General features: G+C 43.2%; 1 protein-coding gene and 1 long non-coding RNA gene across 38 annotated transcripts in view; one reads left to right on the top strand and one right to left on the bottom strand.

Moving 5' to 3' along the window:
• The window catches only part of GPHN (gephyrin), a 556,374-nt gene that overhangs the window by 346,093 nt on the left and 188,022 nt on the right, over positions 1 to 22,259 (top strand). For 34 of the 37 annotated variants that reach the window (XM_053285016.1, XM_053285048.1, XM_053285057.1 and 31 more), the window contains 2 exons: positions 4,754 to 4,848; positions 13,320 to 13,386. In XM_053285016.1, the coding sequence (XP_053140991.1) occupies positions 4,754 to 4,848; positions 13,320 to 13,386 (162 nt within the window). The remainder of the gene's footprint in view (positions 1 to 4,753; positions 4,849 to 13,319; positions 13,387 to 22,259) is intronic. The other 3 variants (XM_053285189.1, XM_053285182.1, XM_053285198.1) reach the window with 1 other exon arrangement.
• LOC128340280 (uncharacterized) lies at positions 1,760 to 16,048 on the bottom strand. Its single transcript, XR_008313572.1, has 3 exons — positions 15,859 to 16,048; positions 8,274 to 8,513; positions 1,760 to 1,828 (listed from the first exon to the last, which is right to left on the bottom strand). It is a non-coding gene; the product is annotated as an uncharacterized LOC128340280 (long non-coding RNA).

The following is a 22,259-nucleotide window of genomic DNA, read 5'->3' as shown; positions in this document are numbered from 1 at the left end:
GGCACAAATCAAATTTAAAAAATCAATTTGTGCACATCATTACTGCTTTGTCTTAATATTTTTAGCAATGTGCTCCTCAGTTTTTTTCTGTGCCAATATCAACTTCGATTTCTTTTGCTAGAGTTCGTATTCCTGTTTGTTGTGATTTGGTCAAAACTCACACTTTTCTGAAGGAAGACTTTTTGCCTATACATCCTTTTCAACCTGGTGGTACCTTTCCTACATGTAGTAGGTACAGTATATATTCTAGTTAGACTTCTATGGCGATGGCTTTAAATAACATTCAGAAGGTTCCCAGTCTCTGTGAAGGTAATTGAAATCACTCATTATTCCAACACTTTTCCTGACAGATTCTCCCTCAGTATTTTGGTTGGAGTGGGGGGAGTGGGCCTAGTATGTCATAAGAACATAAGAAGAGCCCTGTTGGATCAGGCCCAGGGTCCATCTAGTCCGTCAGCCTGTTTCCCACAGTGGCCTACCAGAAGCCTCTGGAAAGCCCATAGGGAGGAAATGTAGGTATGCTCTCTCTCCTTCTGTTGCTCCCCTGTGTCTGGCATTCAGAGGCATTCTGATCCTGAACCTGCAGGTAGTCTATAGCCATGAAAATTAGTAGCCATTGATAGAATTGTCCTTCATAAGTTTGTTTCCTTCTTTAAAGTCATCCAAGCTGGTGGCCATCACCACATTCTATGGCAGATAATTCCACAGATTAATTATCCACTGTATGAAACCAGTTGCACAAAGCCAATTAAGTGAGGAAAATATCTACCTGAACCTACACCAATCCTGTGGAGGAATCTGTCCCTTTAGGGTTTTCTGTGTGCTGTCTTTGATATAAAGAAAGTTATGAGACTTACAACAGAATTGGTTCCTGAAAACTGTTTTAAAATCAAAACATCATAACTCAGAATCTATTTTCCCATAGGAAACAATGTGATCAATGGGGTATGGTTTTGAACCAAGGTCAGGTATTCTGTTTTTTGCTCCTGCTGCTGTCAAAGCAGGTGGTATGTCAGTCACAGACATGCAGCAGAGAAATTGATGGTAGAGAATCGGAAGCTGCTAACCCTTGCTATCTTGTCCCTTCCTGGCTCTTTCGGACTTTATTATGGAAGGAGAGAAAACAACTGGGTAGCTTGCCTCAATCTCCTCCTCCTCCTGGGCAACAGGAAGGAAGAAGGATGAGCAGGAAGTGATGTGTAGGTTGGAAACGGACTGAGATCTTTGCCACTTGCTGTCACAGCACAGCAGCTAAGTCTGGAGGAGGAACTGAAACAGCAATGTCTGTAGTGGGGGCATCTTGGACCAGTGAGTCAGCCAATTCCTCCATAGACATAACAGCTACAGTTACTAGGACTGCTAGTCTCATTGACAATGTGAGTTTGAGCCACCTCTACTGACCCATGCACCAGTAATCTAGTAAGCTTCCCCTCCTGTGGTGAGTGTTGTAAAGTTGAAACACAGTCATAAAGTTGAAACAAAGTGGCAAGTTCACAAATGTCTTAATGTTGTTTGTCTTAACTTGGAGCTTGTTGAGGGCTGCCTGTACAGAGCTACACTACCCCCAGTTCACCCCTCCTTGTCCTTTCTATAGAATTTGTATCCAGGCATAACTGTATCCCACTGGTTCTCTCCATTTCACCAAATTCCATTATGTTCACTATACAATATCCATGTTCTCATTTACAACCAAGTACTCCAGATGCCTACTCTGTCTTAGTAAATTCACAACTTTACTTTGTGTCTTTCTCCAAATGGTGTTGGCATGTGCTTTTTCCTCTCTGGCCTCTCTCTCTTTTTCCTCTCTGGTGTCTTTGACTGGCTGTTTCTGTGGACACATATAATTAGGGCAGTTAAAAAGTGATAAAAAGAATATTTTGCTTGTAAAATTTACCATATTTTTAGACCTGTGTGTGGAACAATTTCAGTTACTCAATCGCATTATGAGAACCACTTGGGTTAATCAATATACATGTATGTGTGAGGTATATTCAGAATTATATAGCAGTAAGCTTTCTATACTGTGAAACCACTTACATTTCAGTGTTAAGAATACTAACGTGTTTGTGGGGCTTCATAACAAGGTAATTTTCCATGTGGAGCACATTTTTATTTTGTTATTGGTGAATAAATTTAATTGGGAAATTTCCTCCCACCATTTGTAAATGTAGCATAGGTAGGATATTTCATTAGATCAACTTTTGTAGGTGCAGCAGTAAGTAATCTTCAGCACTGTTAATCAGAAGCTGCATTATGTCATGAAGAATTCTGTATAGCTAAGTATGTATAGTACTATAGCTGCAGAAGTTGATCCAATGATATAGTTTCAGTTCAGATTGCAATATCAGTGCTATTCTCCTTATTACTATCAATCATTATCAATCACTATCAATCACTACTATCAAAGACTGAACTAGGATGGTCTGGAATATGGAGTATAGTCGTGCACAGTCTGTGTATGCAGTTCAGAACATTTAATGTGGAATCATTATCCAGCATAACTCTTTATCCAGATTATTGTATTCTCTGTCAAAATGGTGATTTATTTACCCTGTCTCTTGTACCCTTTATGTATATATTCCCAGATCTGCTGAACCCCACCCTGTGGCATACAATTAGCCCAAAGGGCACCCCCCTAGGCCCACAAGATTCTGCCTCTGACTCCATACATGTTCATGTATAGTAATTCCCCCCCCAACACACACACACACACACACACACACACACACACACACACACACATTTTGAAGGATGTGAGATAGGGATATGCAGAAGCAGTCCACTCATGAACCGGTCTGCCATGAACCAGGCCAGCTTGAGTGGTTTGATCGTGACTTGGTTCGAGCTGGTTCGTCAAAGCAACTGGTCCAGCAGATTGGTTCAACTGAACTAGTTCACTTTGATGCGGTTCAGTCTGAGTTCAGATCAAATTTGGACTGAACTGCATCAAACAGTCCATGCGCACTCCTAGTGTGAGATCTAAAAAGATGAAAAACTTTGATTTGGAAGCAAAATGTGGAGATGGAAGGATAGGTGACTAGAGAATATATACACTTGCTTCATTACTTTAGTAAAGACCAGCTATTGAAGATTTCTGACAGTCTTTTCTCTTATTGATTTAATGTATATAATTGATTTTATTTAGTTGTTATGTGAGGAGGCAGGCTTAAAATGGTAGCCCCAATTCAGGATTTGTGCAGCATTTATCCCACTAAGAAATAACAGCTCTACACCCATGAGCAGAAGAAATGGTTTCCATGTACACAGGTGTGACTTTCAAACACAGGCGTGACTGTCAAACCAGCACTTCTCATTTATATATATATATAAGCCATACTATATGGTGCACATTCATGAAGTCATGGTGGTTTTTTTAAAGAAAACAACCTATTGTCCAAAACTAAAATAACAAATAGACCAGAGTGTTTCAAATGTTAGGGAACATCTACTTTTCTCCTGTTTGCATACAATTTTATTTTAAAAAGAACAACAAAAACCCATCCTCCCTAAAACTATGCCACTTTCTCTAAATGTGAAATAACTATTTCAGCCATAATGAGAGTTATCAGGTTTGTGTAGGAGCTGACTATCAAAACCTACTTTCACTGCTATTCTTCAGACTTGGAACTGTGAAAAAGGAACCTCTGACAATGTTCAGAGTGTGTTTCACCATGAAGTAGTCACAGCCAGCCTCTATTTAGAGCAGGATGCCTCTGAATACCAGTTTCAGGAGAGTAACAGCAGGAGAGAGGACATGCCCTCAACTCCTGCCTGTAGGCTTCCAGCAGCCTCTGGCGTGCCACTGTGTGAAACAGGATGGCTGAACTAGATGGGCCTTGGGCCCGATCCAGCAGGGTTGTTCTTATGTTCTTTATGTCTAGGATCGTGGCTCAGCTAGTAGAAGCCTGCAGTTGCTGAACTTTACTAAGAGTTCTCCATGGAGAACTTTAACTTTGAAATTGGCGGTGGGGGGGCGGCAGCAATTAAAGTGAAGATCCATCCAAACCCACTCTTCAGCTCACCATTTCTTGCCTCTGCCTGTTTTGCAACAGCATTCCTCCTGGCGACTGCCATGTTCCCTTGGCATGAAGCTTCACAATAATGTACTGTAGTATTGTGGTGGGATGGCAATGCTTGAATTAAAGAGGGGGTCCAACCCCCTTTAGCTTTTGTGCCAGCCCCCTTAGCTATTGTTTTTAAAAGCCTATGGGGTAGCTAAATTGGAGGGAGTTTGAGAATGGGGTTTGCTGATTTCTTTAAGGACCTCCTACCTTTCCACCATAATGTGAGCTGTGAAAATGTATATTTTCTGCATAAGAGGAGATGCTTAAACGGTCTCCATTTTCAAGGGCTATATGAGGTAGTTTCGTCCGTGAGAAAGCTCATTCGTGCTGATGAGGCTATATGCAGATAACTCAACATTTTCATGTTAGCCATTGGCCAGCCAAATGCCATTTTAATCAGTTGAGCATCCTGATGGCTATGTATGCCTATTTTTGCATAAACCTAAAAGAGATGCAAAATATAGGCATTGTGGTGAAATGTGATGTTAGCTCCTACAGAAGCTAATTTTAGTGGGATTTGTACAGAATGATCATGTGCCCTAAGTTTGTAACATGAATTATAGAAACACATGATGGATAGTTTTCAGGAAAAGGGTGGAGCTGCTTTCATACATTTTAGTTAGTTTTATATTTATTTTACTTTCTTTTTGTTGTTTTCACTCAGTCTGCTGTTTAATCTTTGATTACAGGCCACTAAAGAAGTAATAGAACGAGAGGCCCCAGGGATGGCCTTGGCAATGCTGATGGGATCCCTTAATGTTACACCTCTGGGCATGCTCTCTAGGTAAGAACTGTTAACAAAAATAACAAAATGAACAATTTATCTAGAAATATTTAAGATGGTAGAATGGCTGCGTTAAGCAATACGCTGATTCTTGGCCCCTTCCTAATTTGCAAGTTCAGGAAGATACATTCATCACATGGCTTTTGTTTTAACATTTAGGTAGTTCTAGCATATGGTTTAAACACTTTTCCCCTCTTAGATGTTCTTATTTTGAACAGGGGTATAGCAAGGCTGGTGTGGAACCTGGGACAAAAAATGAAGATGGGCCCATCTTCTGCTTGGGAGAGGCAGGAGGGGGAATGTGAAAAGCAAGCTGTTGCTCAGTCAGTGACTCCGTCTTCCCTCAGGGGCCCAGGGCATTGTTCAGTTATAGCTATGCCCCAATTTTGAAGCTTCCTTGAAGTTTCCTTTTTCCAAATTCTCCATATAATAATGTTTAACATAGTGCTTCAGAGTATTTAAAACACTTTACATACACTGATTTGATAATACTTAAAACAACCTTTTGAGAAGATTAGTACAGTGTTCCCTCTAATTTTTTTCATCTGTGTGCCAAATGAATTTTGTTCTGGGTGGCAGTACCTCGGCAGTGTGTGCACAAATGTATTCAGAATGGGGCCTTCCTAATTCAACCTGAGCAAGATCTAAAATTAACTGAGCAGACATCCAAAAAAATGTGTACATGTGCATGCTTTAGAGGGAACACTGGATCAGTATCATTAACCCCATTTGCAAATTGGAGTGGAAGCTGAAGCTGGGAGAATGTGGCTTCTTTAAGGCCGCCAAGTAAGTTCATGGCTAAGGTGAGATTTGAACCAAGGTCTTCTTGGCTTGCAGTCTTCGCCATTGTTCCAGCTCGCTCACATAGAATGAAAGCAGTGTTTTCCATAACATGGCCACCAGAGGTATAACTAGGGAAAACAGTGCCCGGGGCAAGCACTGAAATTGCACCCCCTGTCACGCCCCCCCCCCCCGGCCACCACCCCCCAACATACATCTGATTGACACACATGTTTCAGAAAACTTTTATTTTAAAAATTTAAAAAATTACAAAAATTACCAAAAATTTCAAAATGCACTACATACTTAGGTTTTTCCTCACAACAACCCTTTGAAGTTGGCTTGTATCTCAAACATCAGAATTATGATGCAATGATGACTATTATGATTATGATGCCCCTCCCTTACGGTGCCCAGTGCTGGATGAGCAATGCCAATGGGGGGGCACCGGGACCGGGGGAGGGGGGACTGCTCTGCAAATAAATAAATAAATAAATAAATTTTTTTTTAAATTTCGGCAAATCGGCAGGGGCACTTTTTGGCGCCCCCTGCCAAGTGGCGCCCAGGGCACGTGCCCCCCCCTGCCCCCCCTATAGTTACGCCTATGATGGCCACAGCTCACAAAATAACTGTATTGTACTTGGGTTTTCTGAATATAATATAGTTATTTCTAGATAACAAACTTCTCATATAATATTTTAAGATGGCATGCAATCAGTCAATGTTTTTACCACCATGTGAAAAAGCTGAGAAAATCTGAGATTGCACTTGCTGTTGATTAACTTGGAGAAGTTGCTTGATTCATCTTGACAATCAGTTACTCTACTTAAAAAAAAAAATAGATTTCGCAAAATTAGTTACAACTAAAACAAATATGTATATACCACTTTTCAATAAAACTTTCCAAATTGGTTTACATAGAGAAATAATAAATAAATAAGAAAGATTGATCCCTGTCCCCAAAAGGCTCACAGTCTAAAAAGAAAGAAAAAAGACACCAGCAACAGTCACTGGAGCTCAGTAAACCCATGAGATTATGTTTCTGAGAGCTTCTCTCTCATCAGTTGCTCCACATAACTCCTTGAACTTCTTTATATATTTGTCATAAGGGCAGCTGCTGAAAAAGAAGCTTTAAAAACATCCTAGTGTACATATAGATGGCATATATACATTTATGCATTGTGGCCTATCAATACAAAGCACAGACATAATTCACTTGGACCTAATTTGTGACAACTAAATCTATTTATTTATAAATAAATTTCTCTCTCTCTCTCTCTCTCTCTCTCTCTCTCTCTCTCTCTCTCAACTGCCCTGAGCCATTTTTGGAAGGGTGGTATAGAAATTGAATAAATAAATAAAATTAAATGTGCTCAAATAAAAGCACTTAATTGAATATATATAAGATGCTTTGTCTCTTTTGAATCAGATGTGACTATAAAGAAGGGGAAACAACTATATTTGTTATTCATAGCTAGTATTTTACTTTTTAAGTGCAAATAATATTCACAGCATTAATGAAAACATTTGATAGGAATTTATCATTTTATTCTGCCTCTACTCTGTGAAAGTTGGCAAAGGTAGTCTGGGTTTTTTGCCCTTTTCATGGTGATAGTAGCAGAAAATAATGTTCATTTGGGGTTTTGTTTCCTATTAATAAGCCTGTTGATTTGTTTAATTTTATTTATTTATTTTTTGCAATAAATATATGAAAAAAGAAACTATGTACAATTCATCTTACCAAATAATTCATTCAGTCAACTTCATTCTCCCCTCTTTCCCCAGTGATACACAGTGAGAAATTAGGACCAAATGGATACATAAAATAAAAAATTAAAAGTGGAAAACATAAATGGAGAGTTGGCTAAGAGCAGCCTGGACATTTAAGAGAAAAATAGGTTCAACCATTACCAAGTATAATGGTATCAAATCTTTTCAGGGTGTGTGTCTAATACTGGAATATTTGAGAAAGGAAGCTATGTATAATTTGAAGTGGAAGATTGTCAGTTGTGTATGAATGCAGTTGGAATCATGCCAGACCCTCTTTCCCTCCTATTCTATTTTATAATATTTAAGCAGTAAACCTTTGTAATTTAAAAGACAGTGATGCCACCTTGTGCTTTGAAATTTGTCCCTCTAAAAAGAAACTGACTGAACTATTCATCTCACATAAGATTTTGAAATATTATTGAGAAACAAAAAAGGATAGTATGGAAGTCCTGAACTAGAGAGCCAAACTAGGTGTGACAAAAACAGATGCATGTTTTTAAACACACTGCTCAGCCACCATCATGTTTAGTTTGGGCTGCCTAAGTCTTTCCTACTAAATGGTTAGGATATCAAAGTTGGTCCTCAACTATTGGGTTTGTTTGTTTTTTATTATTTATTTTCTCTTGCTTTATGGCTGTTGTGCTTGATAATACTGTAAGCTGACACTGGTGGGAAAATGGAAATATATGCTTCAGAGACTTGTCCTTGATTTCTGACTTCATGAAAATATGGGGCTGGCCAGTTGGACATCTTACACAGTTTCTATTGGTTGACTTGGGTCTGGTTCACATAGTTATTTTCTCAGCTACATTTCTCCATAAGAACTCGTTTGAATATGCTTATTCCTGCAATTGTGTCAAAATAAGTACACTTACCTGGAGTTATATGGATATAGTCAGCTGTCTGTTTCAATTTTTGTATTGTAGCAGCTCCAAAATGCTAGGGTTATTGTTATAGTAAAGAGCTTATACATTTCGTTCCTTCTTGGGGTAGCATCCTTTGACTTGAACCATATGAGGCTTCAGTGAAGTAAATTTATTCCTGGGCACGTTGAGGTTTCCTTGTCAAATTGTTTCCTTCCTCCTTTCTTCCTCCTCCTTCTTTCCGGCTATATCCTTCAATGGAAAAAGTTCATCAATGAGCCAGGTCTCACAATCAGAGACCCAGTTTGTAAGAATGAGTGGGGAGAGTGGGCTAAGCTCACTCTCCCTGCACACAAGCAGGGCAGGAGCCCCGGGCAGCTGGATTGGCTGCCCACATGACTGCCGGCTCCTTGACGGAGCCGGCAGGGGTTGGGGAGTTCAGGGGCTGCACGGCACCCGGAAGCTCCAGTATGCCCTGCGCAAGCATGCATTTTCAGCCTCCCGCCAGGGGTCTACTCATGAGTAACCACGGTGCGGAGCCACGCTGTGGCTACTCACGTTTAAAAAATGGGTTTGCGGAGCACTTGCTACACAAACCCATTTTAAAGGGTGGGCTACTTGAGCGGGTTACCCGCTCAAGAACCACCGGGCTCACAGCCGAGCCCAGTGGTTCTCACGATTGTAGAAAATCGAGCTAGCCTCCGCTAGCCCAATTTTCTACAATCGTGTGAATAGCCTCAGTGTCAGAAAATATTTTTAACTGAATTCAAAATGTAAAATCTCTAACGTAAAATACATTTAGTATTATTCAGTACATTTGGATATAATCCATCAGAAGCAGCAGATATAGCAGCTGAGTTATTGTAACTTATGGTAGCTTTTTTCATTTGGGTTGCTGTTAATGTTTTTACCCTAATTATTATATTTTACTTAACATAACACAGGTCTGATTTAAGTGAAATATACTATTTGTACTTGTATATATGTGAACAGTGACACGCCCCTGCGTCCAAGGCTAAATGGCCAAGAAAAACTCCAGACAAGGATAGTGGATGAAAGGGCCACAACTTTATTAAAACACTACAAATTTAAAGAACTGCATGATAGTAAACTCCACCCCTTGAAGTGTAGGCCTAACTCGGGCAGGAGGTCAAACCAAACACATCCTTCCTCAAGCCGCACATGAGTGAAACACCCTGCCTCAGAGTATGAATAACAGCACTGTTGATGCCCACTCATCCTTGCCAATCTGAAGGGTTAGGGCCCCTTCAGGGTCTTCATTCCCCCACAGCCACTCAGCCTTTGAGGTTTATGAAGCCCCCAAAGCAGATGATGTGAAAACCATAGTCCCTGAGCTGCAAAGCCTCTAAGGACTGATTAACCATTCCACCATTTAAACCAGCCCAAGGGTACTCACCTCCTGCTCAGACCCCCTCCCTTCGGGAGGCGTGCTGCTAATGTTCTCCTTGCATGCCTCCCCTTCGGCTCTTTCAGGGCTCTGCCCCTCCTATGCTGGAGCCAAGTGCCTGCCCATTGGCAGTCTTTCCTCTGCTTCTCCCCAGCTGCCACTTGTCCCTGTCTCCTTGGGCCGCCTCATCACTCCATCCTCAGAGTTAAGGACAGCTGGCCTCACTGGACATCCTCCAACACATCCAATCAGTCAGAGAACGAAAAATTCCTACTTGGACCCCAAAAGGATGACCAGAAAAGTCCATTCTATGCCCAGAAAGGGTGGGAGGAGAAGCCTAAAAGAGCACAAACGAGCAGAGGCGAAGTGGATCGGCCAAATGGCCACTGAAGCTCCTCCTCCTCCTGGCTCATCCTGTCTAACCTCACAGTCTCAAAAGTGGGGTGAGACAAAACACCACCCTCAGCACAGGTCTGTAAGGTGGCCACCTTCTCTTCCTGACTGTATAGTTCTGAATGAAATGGAAGAACTATGTTGTATGCCTTTGGCAGGAATTTAAGTACATGGAAGCTGTCTTCTGCATGTATATAGCTAACTGGATGAGGATCTGCCTTTGCAGACAGGTGCTGTGTGTGCAATTGCACCCATGTAATACTAATAGCAGTGCAAACGGTTTGGGCAGGGCTCCAGTGCTAAGAATTTCAGTGGGAAATTCTCAGGAGTATGCTTGATACATATTGTATCAAATAGATACATCTTTAAAGAAGAATATATGCTTCTATTTTATGTGCACCTCTCAGTTTCCCAAGTATATCTTTAGAATTATATTTAACACAAGGGCTCTAATATCCATCTATTTTCTTTGCTGTAGTAGACAGGAAGCTCCTCAAAAAATAAAGTCATCAGAACACCAAGATGTGAGATTAAGATTAGGAATACTGTATTAAGAGGCTATATATTTTTGTTTGTCACCTAAGAGGATGTTGGGAATAAAACATAGACTGAAATAAATTCTTCAGGAATGAATATCTCTAGAGTTACCAGAAAAGTCAATTCAAGTTCAAAAATTGGAATTGATATGAAACATTTTGTAAATCAAAAAACAGGAATTAATTAACTACCATTGCTAGGTACTTTTATGTATTGCATAAACTAGCAATAAAATAATGAACTATTTCCAGTTTTCAAAATAGGTTAAAGTTGTCATTTCTCCATAATCAGTTAGTTTATGGGAAAATGTCTGAATTACTCTATATGGATACATTTAATCTGATAAATGCATTTTAGCCTTTATTAAAACTATCTATCTATATATAATGCTTAGGTGGTGCATGGCAAGCCCTGCCCACTGCAGAAGCATGCACACACTCTCTTGCTTGAGCACACGCTCTCTCAAACAAATCCACTCCTGGCTACTGCCATGTATAAAATAAAATAAAATAAAATAAAATAAAATAAAATAAAGGTTGGAGAGCAGTCAGAGGCGGCAGTGGTGGTGATGCTGCTCCGGGTGGGGGCAGCATTGGAGATCCAGTAGCGAGCCGCATTGGAGACCGAAGGTGAGGGTAGGGACTCAGGTGAGGGGACTGTGGCGGGGGCAAGGAGAGAGCTGGTCTTGTGGTAGCAAACATGACTTGTCCCTATAGCTAAGCAGGGTCCACCCTGGTTGAATATGAAAGAAAGACTAGAAGTGTGAGCACTGTAAGATATTCCCCTCAGGAGATAGAGCCACCACTCTGGGAAGAGCATCTAGGTTCCAGGTTCCTTCCCTGGCATCTCCAAGATAGGGCTGAGAGAGATTCCTGCCTACAACCTTGGAGAAGGCGCTGCCATTCTGTGTAGAAAATACAGAGCGAGATGGACCTATGGTCTGACACAGTATATGGTAGCTTCCTATATTCCTATGTCCTATCAGAGTACTACTGTGCAGATGCTCTACACTGGTAAAGCTGCTGCTGCTGCTCTGGGTGGGGGTGGCACTGGAGCTCCAGTAGGGATCTGTGCAGGGACCGAAGGTGAGGGTGGAGACTCAGGTGAGGGTGTGGGGGGGGGGCTCTGGGCTAAAGGGGCTGTGGTGGGGGGCAAGGAGAGCAGAATACTAGCATGCAGATACACTGTGCTGGTAAAGCTAGTTGTTCTTTATTCTACATACTTTAAATTGTGTTTTCAGATGAACTAGAACAAAATATTTTGGTGTATTCCAACCTTTTTCATCCCAAGGCACAATGTCATTTGAAAAGGCAGGGAAAGTATACCATCCTGCCAACACATCTCTCTCTCTCTCTCTCTCTCTCTCTCTCTCTCTCTCTCTTTTTGCAGCAGCCGGAATGCTGCAGTGCAATTGTTTGTTCATTTTGTTTTTCCTTCCTTCCTCCTGCAGCCCAGCAGCATACATTGCTGTTGGACACAAATAGCACAGGACCCCCATGCCACCTAACAATATTCAACATAATGAGCACCATTTACCAGCTGCAGCTGGTACACCAGCTGCGACCCTACTTTGAAAAGTCACACCCAACCTCAGTCACTTATGCTTTGGTGACACCCAGATTGGAGTGCAATGCGCTCCATGTGGGACTGGCCATGAAGACAGTTGGGAAGCTTTAACTGGCCTAAAATGCTGTCACAAAGAGGCTAATGGATGCAAATCGTTTTACAAGTATTTTACCCAACCTCTGACGGTTTCACTAGTTACTAATCTGCTTCCAGGCTAGATTCAAAGTGCTGGTCTTGACTTTTAAGGCCCTCCATGGAGGGGGCAGGGTATCTGTCAGACCGCATTCACCCATACATATCTTCCAGGACCCTTCAAACAGAATCTCCGACCCTGCTTGTAGCCTTGCTGCTGACTGAGATTTGATTGGCAGGGGCTAGAGACAGCACCTTTTCAGTTATGACCCCTCAGCTTTGGAATGCCTTCCTGGAAGAGCTTCGCTACACTCCCTCCCTCAGGGTTTTAAAAAGCCATTTGAAGACCCATCTTCTTAGAGAGGCTTTTTATTTTGTTTATCTGCAGCTATATCTGGTAGTTTGTTTTATTTTTTAACTTTAAACTGTTAAATTTTGTTTTAACAGGGTCCTATTTTAAATTATTTTATCTATTTTTAATGTTACATTGTTTTATTATGTTTTATTACGTTGACTGTTTTTCTATTTTTGTGAGCCACTCTGAGCAGTATTGCACTGAATGGGTGGGATATAATTATTTAAAATAAATAAAAATGAGTAGGAAATTGTATCCCTCTGCATGTCTTCATAGATAGAATGAGGTATTTTTTCCTTCCAACCCTGATGTAGATTGCTTACTAATTCAAGCATTTTTATACTATACCTTAAAAGTTCTGTTTAAAAGATAGCACTATTCAATAATGTGATTCTTCGTTACTTTTTCACTAACAATTAGAATCAGATTTGAAAGCTTTAACATTCAGAGCAATACTTAAGCACAGGAGGACGGTACTCTTCTGCCAAATACATTTAAATTAGTTTAAGCCATGAATATCTGTTGACATTTAATTTTCTGCTTCTGTTGAACACATTCTAAGACCGCTCTGGTCTTAGTCATTGGTAGACAATTATATCTAATTTACAATTTCTGTTTAATGTTAAGTCCCATGCATTAGTATTCAGTACTTTCTCTTTCTTTGCAGACCTGTATGTGGAATCAGAGGAAAAACTCTCATAATTAACCTTCCAGGTAGCAAGAAAGGGTCACAGGTAAGCAATATTCTGGGGGTGGGGAGGAAAGCTTTACAAAAGTCACCGTGATCCTAAGGGGAGAGAATAATTTGTTACGTTGCTTCTTCCATAACATGCAAATATTAATGAAATTACAAGGAGTAGGTTCAATTTTGTTTCTGTTTTACAGGATTTAGCATAAATGTTACTTAGAATGTCCTTAAAATGTTAAACTTAAAATGTCCTGTCACCAGAAGAAGGCACTGTAAGTTCACTGAGCCTTTGATATCTTAATTAATAATCATTCACTCTGATCCTCCAGTGAAATGAAGGAAGAAGCCATTCGGGATAAGGAGGATCTGTGTATGCAGAGCTCCCAGCCATGGGAACAAATTGCTGAATTATGTCATGTGTCTAAAGTTGCATTACAGATTCTATATAGTATGTGTTGGTCTATGAAGGCATTGTGATGGAGAAGGAAATAATTTGAACAAGTTGTTGTGGTGTGGTTGTGCTATCGAGTCAGTGTCAACTCCTGGCAACCAGAGAACCATGTGGTTTGCTTTGGAGGGGTTTACCATTGTATGAAATGATGCCTTTCAGCATCTTCCTATTTCTCTGCTGCCTGATATAGGTGTTTCCTATAGTCTGGGAAACATACCAGTGAGGATTTGAACCAGCAACCTCTTGCTCCCTAGGCATGTTACTTCCACACTGCGTTAAGCAGTAGTAACTTGTACAAACCCTTTTTCTTGTGTCTTTTATATATTGGCATTCTAATGCATCTCCCTGTTTATCATATGAGATGCTACAGAAGTTTAGAAAGATTGCTAATATAAATAAAATAAAATATCTGCTCTCAACTGCATGCAACTAAAGAATAACGCAGCTTTATATGCCTGCTTGACTTTGTTCTTAATTTATGAAAAAAGGAAGAAAATAAATAAAACCAGTGCATTCTGTTAACTATCATAGGATGGTAGAAAGACAATGGCATGCCGGCATGAAGGTTAAATTACACATCAAAACTCTGGTTTGCTGGTTGATATGTTATGGAGGTAGAAAGCCAACAAGAGAGTCGGTGCTGCCCAGTGTATTGCATAGTGTGTCACATGCCACTGTCTGCATGTTGGGCTGGAGTTGTAGATGCATGCTCAGTGCAATGAGTTCCTGACTCTTAGGGAACAAGCTTGTTCCCTTAAGCCAAGAACGGTGACCTGGAGAAGCTGAAAAAGTCAGAGAGATATCTTAATGAGACCTTCAGAGAAACATCAGAAGCATCCCATACCCAGGCTGATGGCTAGTGCAGAGAATGCAGGTCTCTGGGAAGGTGGACATCATTCTGAGAGAGAAGGAAATGATCCTTTAAGAAGGACCCATTCCTTGGATGTGGAACCCATAACCTCTCATGCTGAAGATACACCTCAGAGACTGGAGCTACCATAGTTGTGCATGATTCAATTATTGGGAACATCACATAGGTTTGTGGTGGGTGTGTTGACTGCATGATGAATTTCCTTCCTGGTACAAAGGTTGCAGATGTCATGTGTCCAGTGTTCTCTCTAATTTTTCTCATCAGCGAATGGAATGAGTTTTGTTCTGGGTGGCAGTGTGCGCACATGTGCATTATTATGTGCCACTATAGATACCACACACACACAACATAAATATGGAAGGAAAGTTTACTTTACTATTTTGTTCTATTCATAAAATTGGGTTTTTACTTTCTGTGGGGGAATCGGGCGGACAAGGGCACAGAGTCACGGGGATCAAGCAACTGCCCTCGGCGGAAGCCAATGTACGGGGCTGCCTACCCTGAGCAGCCCCAACATCAAGGGCAATCCTTCCTGACTCGACTGGTCCTGGCCCACCACAGGAGAATAGGGAGACAGCGCTGAGGAGCAGCGTCATCTCATGAGGACTCGGAGACCTCTCGTGGGATCCTGGAGAGATCTTGCAAGATTTCGGCCAGAGATTTCGGCCAGAGATTTCGGCCAGAGCCGAGACCTTCGAATTTGCTCGAGTGTCAGAGACTATATAAAGGCCAGTATGCCAGTGATGATGGGCGAGTTCTTGACGAGAGCTTGCCCTGGCAAGAGCTCAGTGACTTGGCTAAGGCTCAGGGCAGCATTCATGTTGGAGGGTTTGTGAGTAGAACAAGCCTTCATGGGAAGCAGGAGCACCTTCTCTCTGGAGTACTCCAAAGCCTACCCGAGCCTTCCCAGACCCTGCCAAAACACCCATAGAGGCGACCCAAGGAGAAACTTGACAAAGTGGTGCCAAAATACAGGAACTCTTGGATCAACAGGGAAGTGTGTTTCCTTTTTGATGTTCTGAGTTCTTTTTGATGATTGTCTCACTCCTGGGTGGCTAGGGCCATGGGCTTTACTCAGTTTGGACATTGGTTAGTAGAGCAGCAGCCTACGTTCACCAGGGAGTTGATGCAGCAGGAACATGTAGCCCAGGAAAACCTGATTAAGGACATATGTGAAGGACTGGACACGTGCCTACCTGGTCCGACTGAGGCCAGAGGGGAGGACAGGACAGGGGGCCCAGCTGCTACCATATTCCATCTCACTAAATTGGTGGGGGACGATGATGTAAAGGCCTTCTGGGCTATTTTCAGAAGGATGACAGAAACAGCCCAGTGGCCCTGGCCACAATAGGCCATGATACTGGGTCCATATTTTACTGGTCTAGCCCAGGCTGTGATGTGAGCTATGCCTGTCCGAGATGTGGAGTACTATGACACCATCAAGCAGGCCATATTAGATCATTATGAAATCACAGAGGAGCCATATAGGCAACAGTTCTGGAGCCTATGGTTCCACTGGGGCAACCGGCCCCACATTATGGTCACCAGACTCAAAGAAGCGGCCCTTAAGTGGTTGAAGCCACAGACAGAGAGTGAGGCCAAGATAGTGGACAAGGTGGTGGTGGAACAGATGTTACATGTTATTCTGCCCAAGGCCTGGGCCTGGGTGTCAAGGAACAAGCCCACCACCCGAAGGCCGCAGCCTGTTTATTGAAGGGTTTATGGCTGCTGAAGCACCTGAGATGTGGAGGGACACAGGACACTGAAACCCATTTGAGGTTGCCAGGTCAACCACCCTCATCCATGGGAGAAGAAGGAATCACATCCACTTACTTCAAAGGGCCGCCCCTCTCAGCAAGTGGGGAGCAGGCAGACCCAGTTGGGTTTCCGAGGGGGTTAAATCCCAATCTCTGGGTGAGTGGGCAACCTGAACCTGTGTGCATGTGCTGCTATAGGAGCACAGCATGGGCAGGCCTGAACCCTCAGGGATCCGTGAAGAAATGGTGGGAGCATAAACAGCGAGAGCCCAAGGGCCGTGTTACTCATGCAGACAAATGGAACATTTCCAGAGGGAATACCCACAGATGGAATGCGACTGGCAAGATGGGGTCATGTGGGTGAGAAGACAGTCTGACATAGACAAAAATTCCTTCTTGGTTCTTGCCATAATGGCTTGAGTGCCAGGGCAGGCCTTACTCAGCCCTGAAAGCTTCATGTTGATGGTGTGGGAGGCACTAATCCCAAAGGACATATCGCGAAAAGGGATGGGTAAAATGGCCTGCATTCATCTCTATAAAAACAGTTGGGAATAGTTTGCATACCCATGAAGATCAAAGGAGAGGACCGCATGTTGGAGTTGATGCTACTACCCAACTTGCCATGTGTGCTCTTGCTGGGACGGGATGTACTAGGATTCCGGGCGTTAATGCATGCAGCCACAGTGCATGCCTATGTGCTGGCAGTGAAAAGAGGAGGACCTTCAGAGGTGTCAGCACCCTTTTTTGAGAGGGAGAGGTGCAGGACAACAAGCTGCAGGAGCAGGTTCATCTGTGATGGCCGCTGACCCAGATTTTAAGAAGGCCCAGGAGGAGGATGGGTCTTTGCAGGCATTGCAGGACTATGTTTCCTTAAGCAAAGGAGAGATATGGGATCCCTGGCTTCCATGGAGGGTCCATTGAGTCAAACAGCGGCAAGGGGTGTTACAGCGGATCACCAAGAATGTAGACAAGGGATCAGAGGTGGCCCAGTTACTAGTGCCCACAGGGTATAGGTACCAGAACATAGGGTATATACACGATTCTCTATGGGCTGTCCATCAAGGACCCCGGAAGACGATGGCCCGGTCTTGAGAGGGGGTTTGTTTTGGCTGTCAGTGTGTGAGGAAGTATGCACCTACTGCAGGACTTGCACAGAATGGGGCAACCAGTTGGCCCCACCCTGGGCTCCCTTACACCCTCTTCCAGTAATTGGGGACCTGTTCGATAGGGTAGCCGTGGATTTCATAGGTCCTCTGCTTCTGACACCTTGAGAATTTTCCTTCATGCTAGTATTCATGGATTATGCAACCAGGTTTCCTGAGGCAATATCCTTGAAGACCATGGCAGCCACCATGGTGGTGAAGGCCCTGCTGTCCTCCTCAAATATGGGATTGCCCCTCAAGAACTTGTCAGACCAGGGGACAACTGTCTGTTCTGCAGTAATGCGACAGCTGTGTCATATTCTGAGCATAAAGCAATTATTCATGTCCATTTTCTACCCACAAACAGGCAGGTTGGTAGAACGTCTGAACCAAATCCTATGTTGTCTAGGATGGCCCAGTCAAAGCCAGATCAGTCGGACAGGTATCTTGATCCAGTGCTGTTTGCCCTTCAAAAAACACCTGTCATCTATAGGCTATGCCTCCTTTGAGTTACTATTTGGACAACACCCATGAGGCATTCTTGACCTAATGAGAGAATGCTGGGCTCCCAGAAGGGAGAAACAATCCCAACCAGTGGGAGAGTATGTGCAGAGTCTACAGGACCGCTTGCAGGCCATACAGGAGGAAGCCCACAATAACCTTTATTAAATATTATGACCGGTCAGTGCGGGAACAGAATTTCTTGTTGGGCTCTCAGGTGTTAGTCACTGCAAAGGTTTATCCTACATTGAGTTCCGGCCACTGGATAGGTCCCTTTTGGAATGTGCAGTAATTGGGACCAGTTAATAATGAAGTATACTGCGAGCCCTAAAAAGATGTCATGTGAACCACTTGAAACAGTGGGTCTCACTGGAGAACATAGAAGACAACTGGTGCCTGCAGGCTGTAGATAACCAGGATTTGAAAGCCAAACAAGTACTGCCTGACTTAGATCCCGGTTTGTATGCTGTCCAAGAACAACAAGTCCAAGACATCCTGGAGGGCTTCCCTAGACAATGTTTCGATACTCCTGGCCGGAATACAAGGACAGGACACCAAATTGTCCATCCCGTCCCCATGCCGGGGTGGTAGTACTGGCCGCTTGGAGGCCGCTACCCTAGAAGCATACAGAAACCGTTCAGAAAGAGGTGCAGGCCATGTTGGCCTTAGGAGTTATAGAACCATCCTGAAGTCCATGGAGAAGTCCAATAGTCCTGGTGCCCAAATCAGATGGGTTAACCTATTTTTGTGTTGATTTTTGGGAGGTGAACAAGGCGACGGCCTTCAATGCCTTTCCCATGCCATGGGCGGATTTGATGATAGAAGAACTGGAGGCATCAAAATACCTATCAACCACAGATTTAATGAAGGGGTCCTGGCAGATCCCCCTTCAGAGACAGGATCAGGAGAAGTCAGTGTTTGCAACCTCACAAGGATTATTGCAGTATATGACTATGCCCTTTGGGCTCCATGGTGCTGCAGCTACTTACCAGTGGTTGGTCGATCAGATGGTTTCCCACTGCCAGGGATATGCCATAGCATCTTTGGATGATATAGTGGTTTTCAGCATGTCATGTTCTGAACTCCTACATCATTTAAGAGAGGTGTTCATGGCCTTACTAAAGTCTGGGCTAACCCAAGAAATCACTGACAATCAATGGAAAAATATCTGGAAGTCCTACTCAGTGTTTTCTTCTTGTTTAAACATCAAAGAAGAAAATTATAAAATATTAACCAGATGGCACCTTCTCCCCTCAAACTTAGCTGCGACAAATCTGGACATGTCCCACATGTGTTGGAAAGGCTTCAGGGAAAAAGGTTCTTTCTATCACCAATGGTGGTCTTGTTCATTTATATACAAATTTTGGCTGCAAGTACTAAAACATATTAAAGCAATATTAAACATAGACCTAGAGTTAAGCCCAATGACTTATTTATTGGACTTACTGCTACAGATTCAACTCACTACTTCAAGCAAAGAACTCTTTAGCCTCCTCTGTCTATATCATTAAAATTTGTCATTGCCTCATAATGGAAGAAAAAAGGGCACATCTCAATTAGAGCATAATTCAACAGAATATGGTCTACAGTGGATAACATTTATTTACTGCTGAAAAATCATACTGATGAGAACTTAAGTGCATTATATTATGCCAGGTGGGAGCCCTTCTAGAAATATATAGAAGAGGGTAAGGACCCAATGCATAAACCTAATGCTCTAAACTACATTTACTCTTGGTGAAAGTGAATGTTCATTTGCAGAAACCAGCTGATTCTTGTCTGTATGTTCAAAACTGGTTATTTAATTTTAATGATGCAGGGGAAATTGATGCTATAAATATGTGTCATTGTTATTCCATAATATGATACCTACCTGTCATTGTATTTTGAAGGGGGAAATTCTAATAAAATTGTATTTTATTTTATTTTTAAGAGTCTGGGCTAACAGCTAATCCTATAAAGACCAAACTGGACATACAAGAATTATAATATCTGGGGTATGTTACAGAGCAAGGACAGATCAGACCCCAATTGGGAAATGTGGGGGGCATACAATAGTAACCTGACCCCAAACAAAGTGACAGCTATGTCAATTCTTGGGACTACCAGGCTACTACCAGAAGTTTGTACCTCATTTTGCATCGATAGTGATGCTTCTGATGTGTATGTTTGCTTGTAAGCTGCCCCGAGTCCTATGGGAGTAGGGCGACATAGAAATCTATCTAACTAACTAACTAAATAAATAAATATGCTTCAAAAAGTGGCCCCCTCACAACTAAGATGGTCGGAGATAGGTTTGCAGACTTTTGTGGACTTAAAAGGTGCCCTAAGCATGTTCCCAGTCCTTCAGAGTCCCGATTTTGAGTGTCCTTTTATCCTGCAAACGGACGCCTCAGACTCTGACTGGGGTGCAGTACTATCACAGGAGTGGGATGGTGATGAGCACCTGGTCATGTATTTGAGCCTCAAGTTGCAGTTGGCCAAGTGAAAGTATTCAGTAGTAGAGCAAGAAGCTCTAGCCATAAAGTGGCCCATGTTGACCCTATGATACTACCTGGACCACAACCCCTTCATGTTGGTGACAGATCACACACCCTTTCAGTGGCTACATCATATGAAAAACCATAATCCCCGCATTTTATGGTAGTATCTAGCTCTGAGGCCCTATAAATTCACTGTCTGCCATTGGAAAGGGATCAACAACACTAATGCAGATTAGTTTTCCAGATTGTACGAGGAGACGGATGCGGTCCCTGAGCGTAGTTTTGGGGGGGCGTATGTGGGGGAATTGGGTGGGCAAGGGCACAAAGAGATCAAGCAGCCGCCTTGGCACAAGCCAGTTGGCCGCCTTTGGCAGAGCTGCCTACCCTAAGTGGCCCCAACATCAAGGGCAGCCCTGCCCAACGCGACTGGACCTGGCCTCCACAGGAGAACAGCGAGACAAGGAGCAGCAGCATCTCGCGATGACACTGAGACCTCTCGTGGGATCTCAGGGAGGTCTTGCAAGAGTTTGGCCCAAGATCTTCTCAGAGTGTCAGAGAGTATATAATAGCCAGCATGCTTAGGGGCTAGTTCCTGACGAGAGCTTGTCCTGACAAGAGTTTGGTGACTTCGGCTATGGCCCAGGGCAGCATCCTTGTTGGAGGATTTGTGAGCGGAACAAGCCCTCATGGAAAGCAGAAGCACCCTCTCTCTGGAGTACACCAAAGCCTATCTGAGCCTTCCCAGACCCCACCAAACCACCCATAGAGGCGACCCAAAGAGGAGCCTGACACTTTCTTTCACTTCCCATTTAAGTATTATATCACTGAACACAGTGATTTTATTTGTTTGTTTGTTTTGATTTGATTTCTATACTGCCCTTCAAAAAAAGGTGATTGAGAGGGTGGTGGCCTACCACCTCCAGGCAGTTTTGGAGGAAACTGATTATCTAGACCCATTTGAAAATGGCTTTAGAGCAGGCTATGGGGCTGAGTCAGCCTTTGTCAGCCTGATGGATGATCTTTACTGGGAAATCAACAGAGGGAGTGTGACTCTGTTGGTTCTTTTGGATCTCTTAGTGGCGTTTGATACCATCGACCATGGTATCTTTCCGGATCACCTGGGGGAGTTGGGGATAGGGGGCACTGCTTTGCAGTGGGCAGAGGCGTAACTATAGGGGGGGCAGGGGGGCACGTGCCCCAGGCGCCATCTTTTCTGGTCACATGGGGGGCGCCGCCATGACCAATTTTTTTTTTTTTTGGTTAATACAAATGTTTCCTGCTCAGTGCAGCAGCGCTGCAGCAGTCAAGGGAGCGCGTCGGTGCCCCCTTCCCCATGAGCGGTCCCTTCCGCGCTGCCTGCGCTCCCCCCATTGCTTTGCTGGTGCCTGGTGGCCAGTCAGTGGCCTGGCTTTGTGGCAGCGGCGGGTGCTTGTGAGGAAAAACCTAAGTATAATGTAGTATGTTGGGGGTGCAGTGGGGGGGGCGCCATTTCAGTGCTTGCCCCGGGCGCCATTTTCCCTAGTTACGCCTCTGGCAGTGGGTCTGCTCCTATTTCTAGAGTAGGTTCCAGATGGCGTAGCTTGTTGTCAGCTCCTTCTGAAGCCAGAGCTGTTATATGGAGTCCCTCAGGGCTCCATTCTGTCACCAATGCTTTTAAATATTTATATGAAACTGCTGGGTGAAGCCATTCAGAGATTTAGTGCTGGGTGTTATC

The sequence above is a fragment of the Hemicordylus capensis genome, chromosome 1 (assembly GCF_027244095.1).
Source record: "Hemicordylus capensis ecotype Gifberg chromosome 1, rHemCap1.1.pri, whole genome shotgun sequence".
NCBI lineage: Eukaryota > Metazoa > Chordata > Lepidosauria > Squamata > Cordylidae > Hemicordylus > Hemicordylus capensis.
This window is presented reverse-complemented; position numbering and strand designations above follow the sequence as displayed.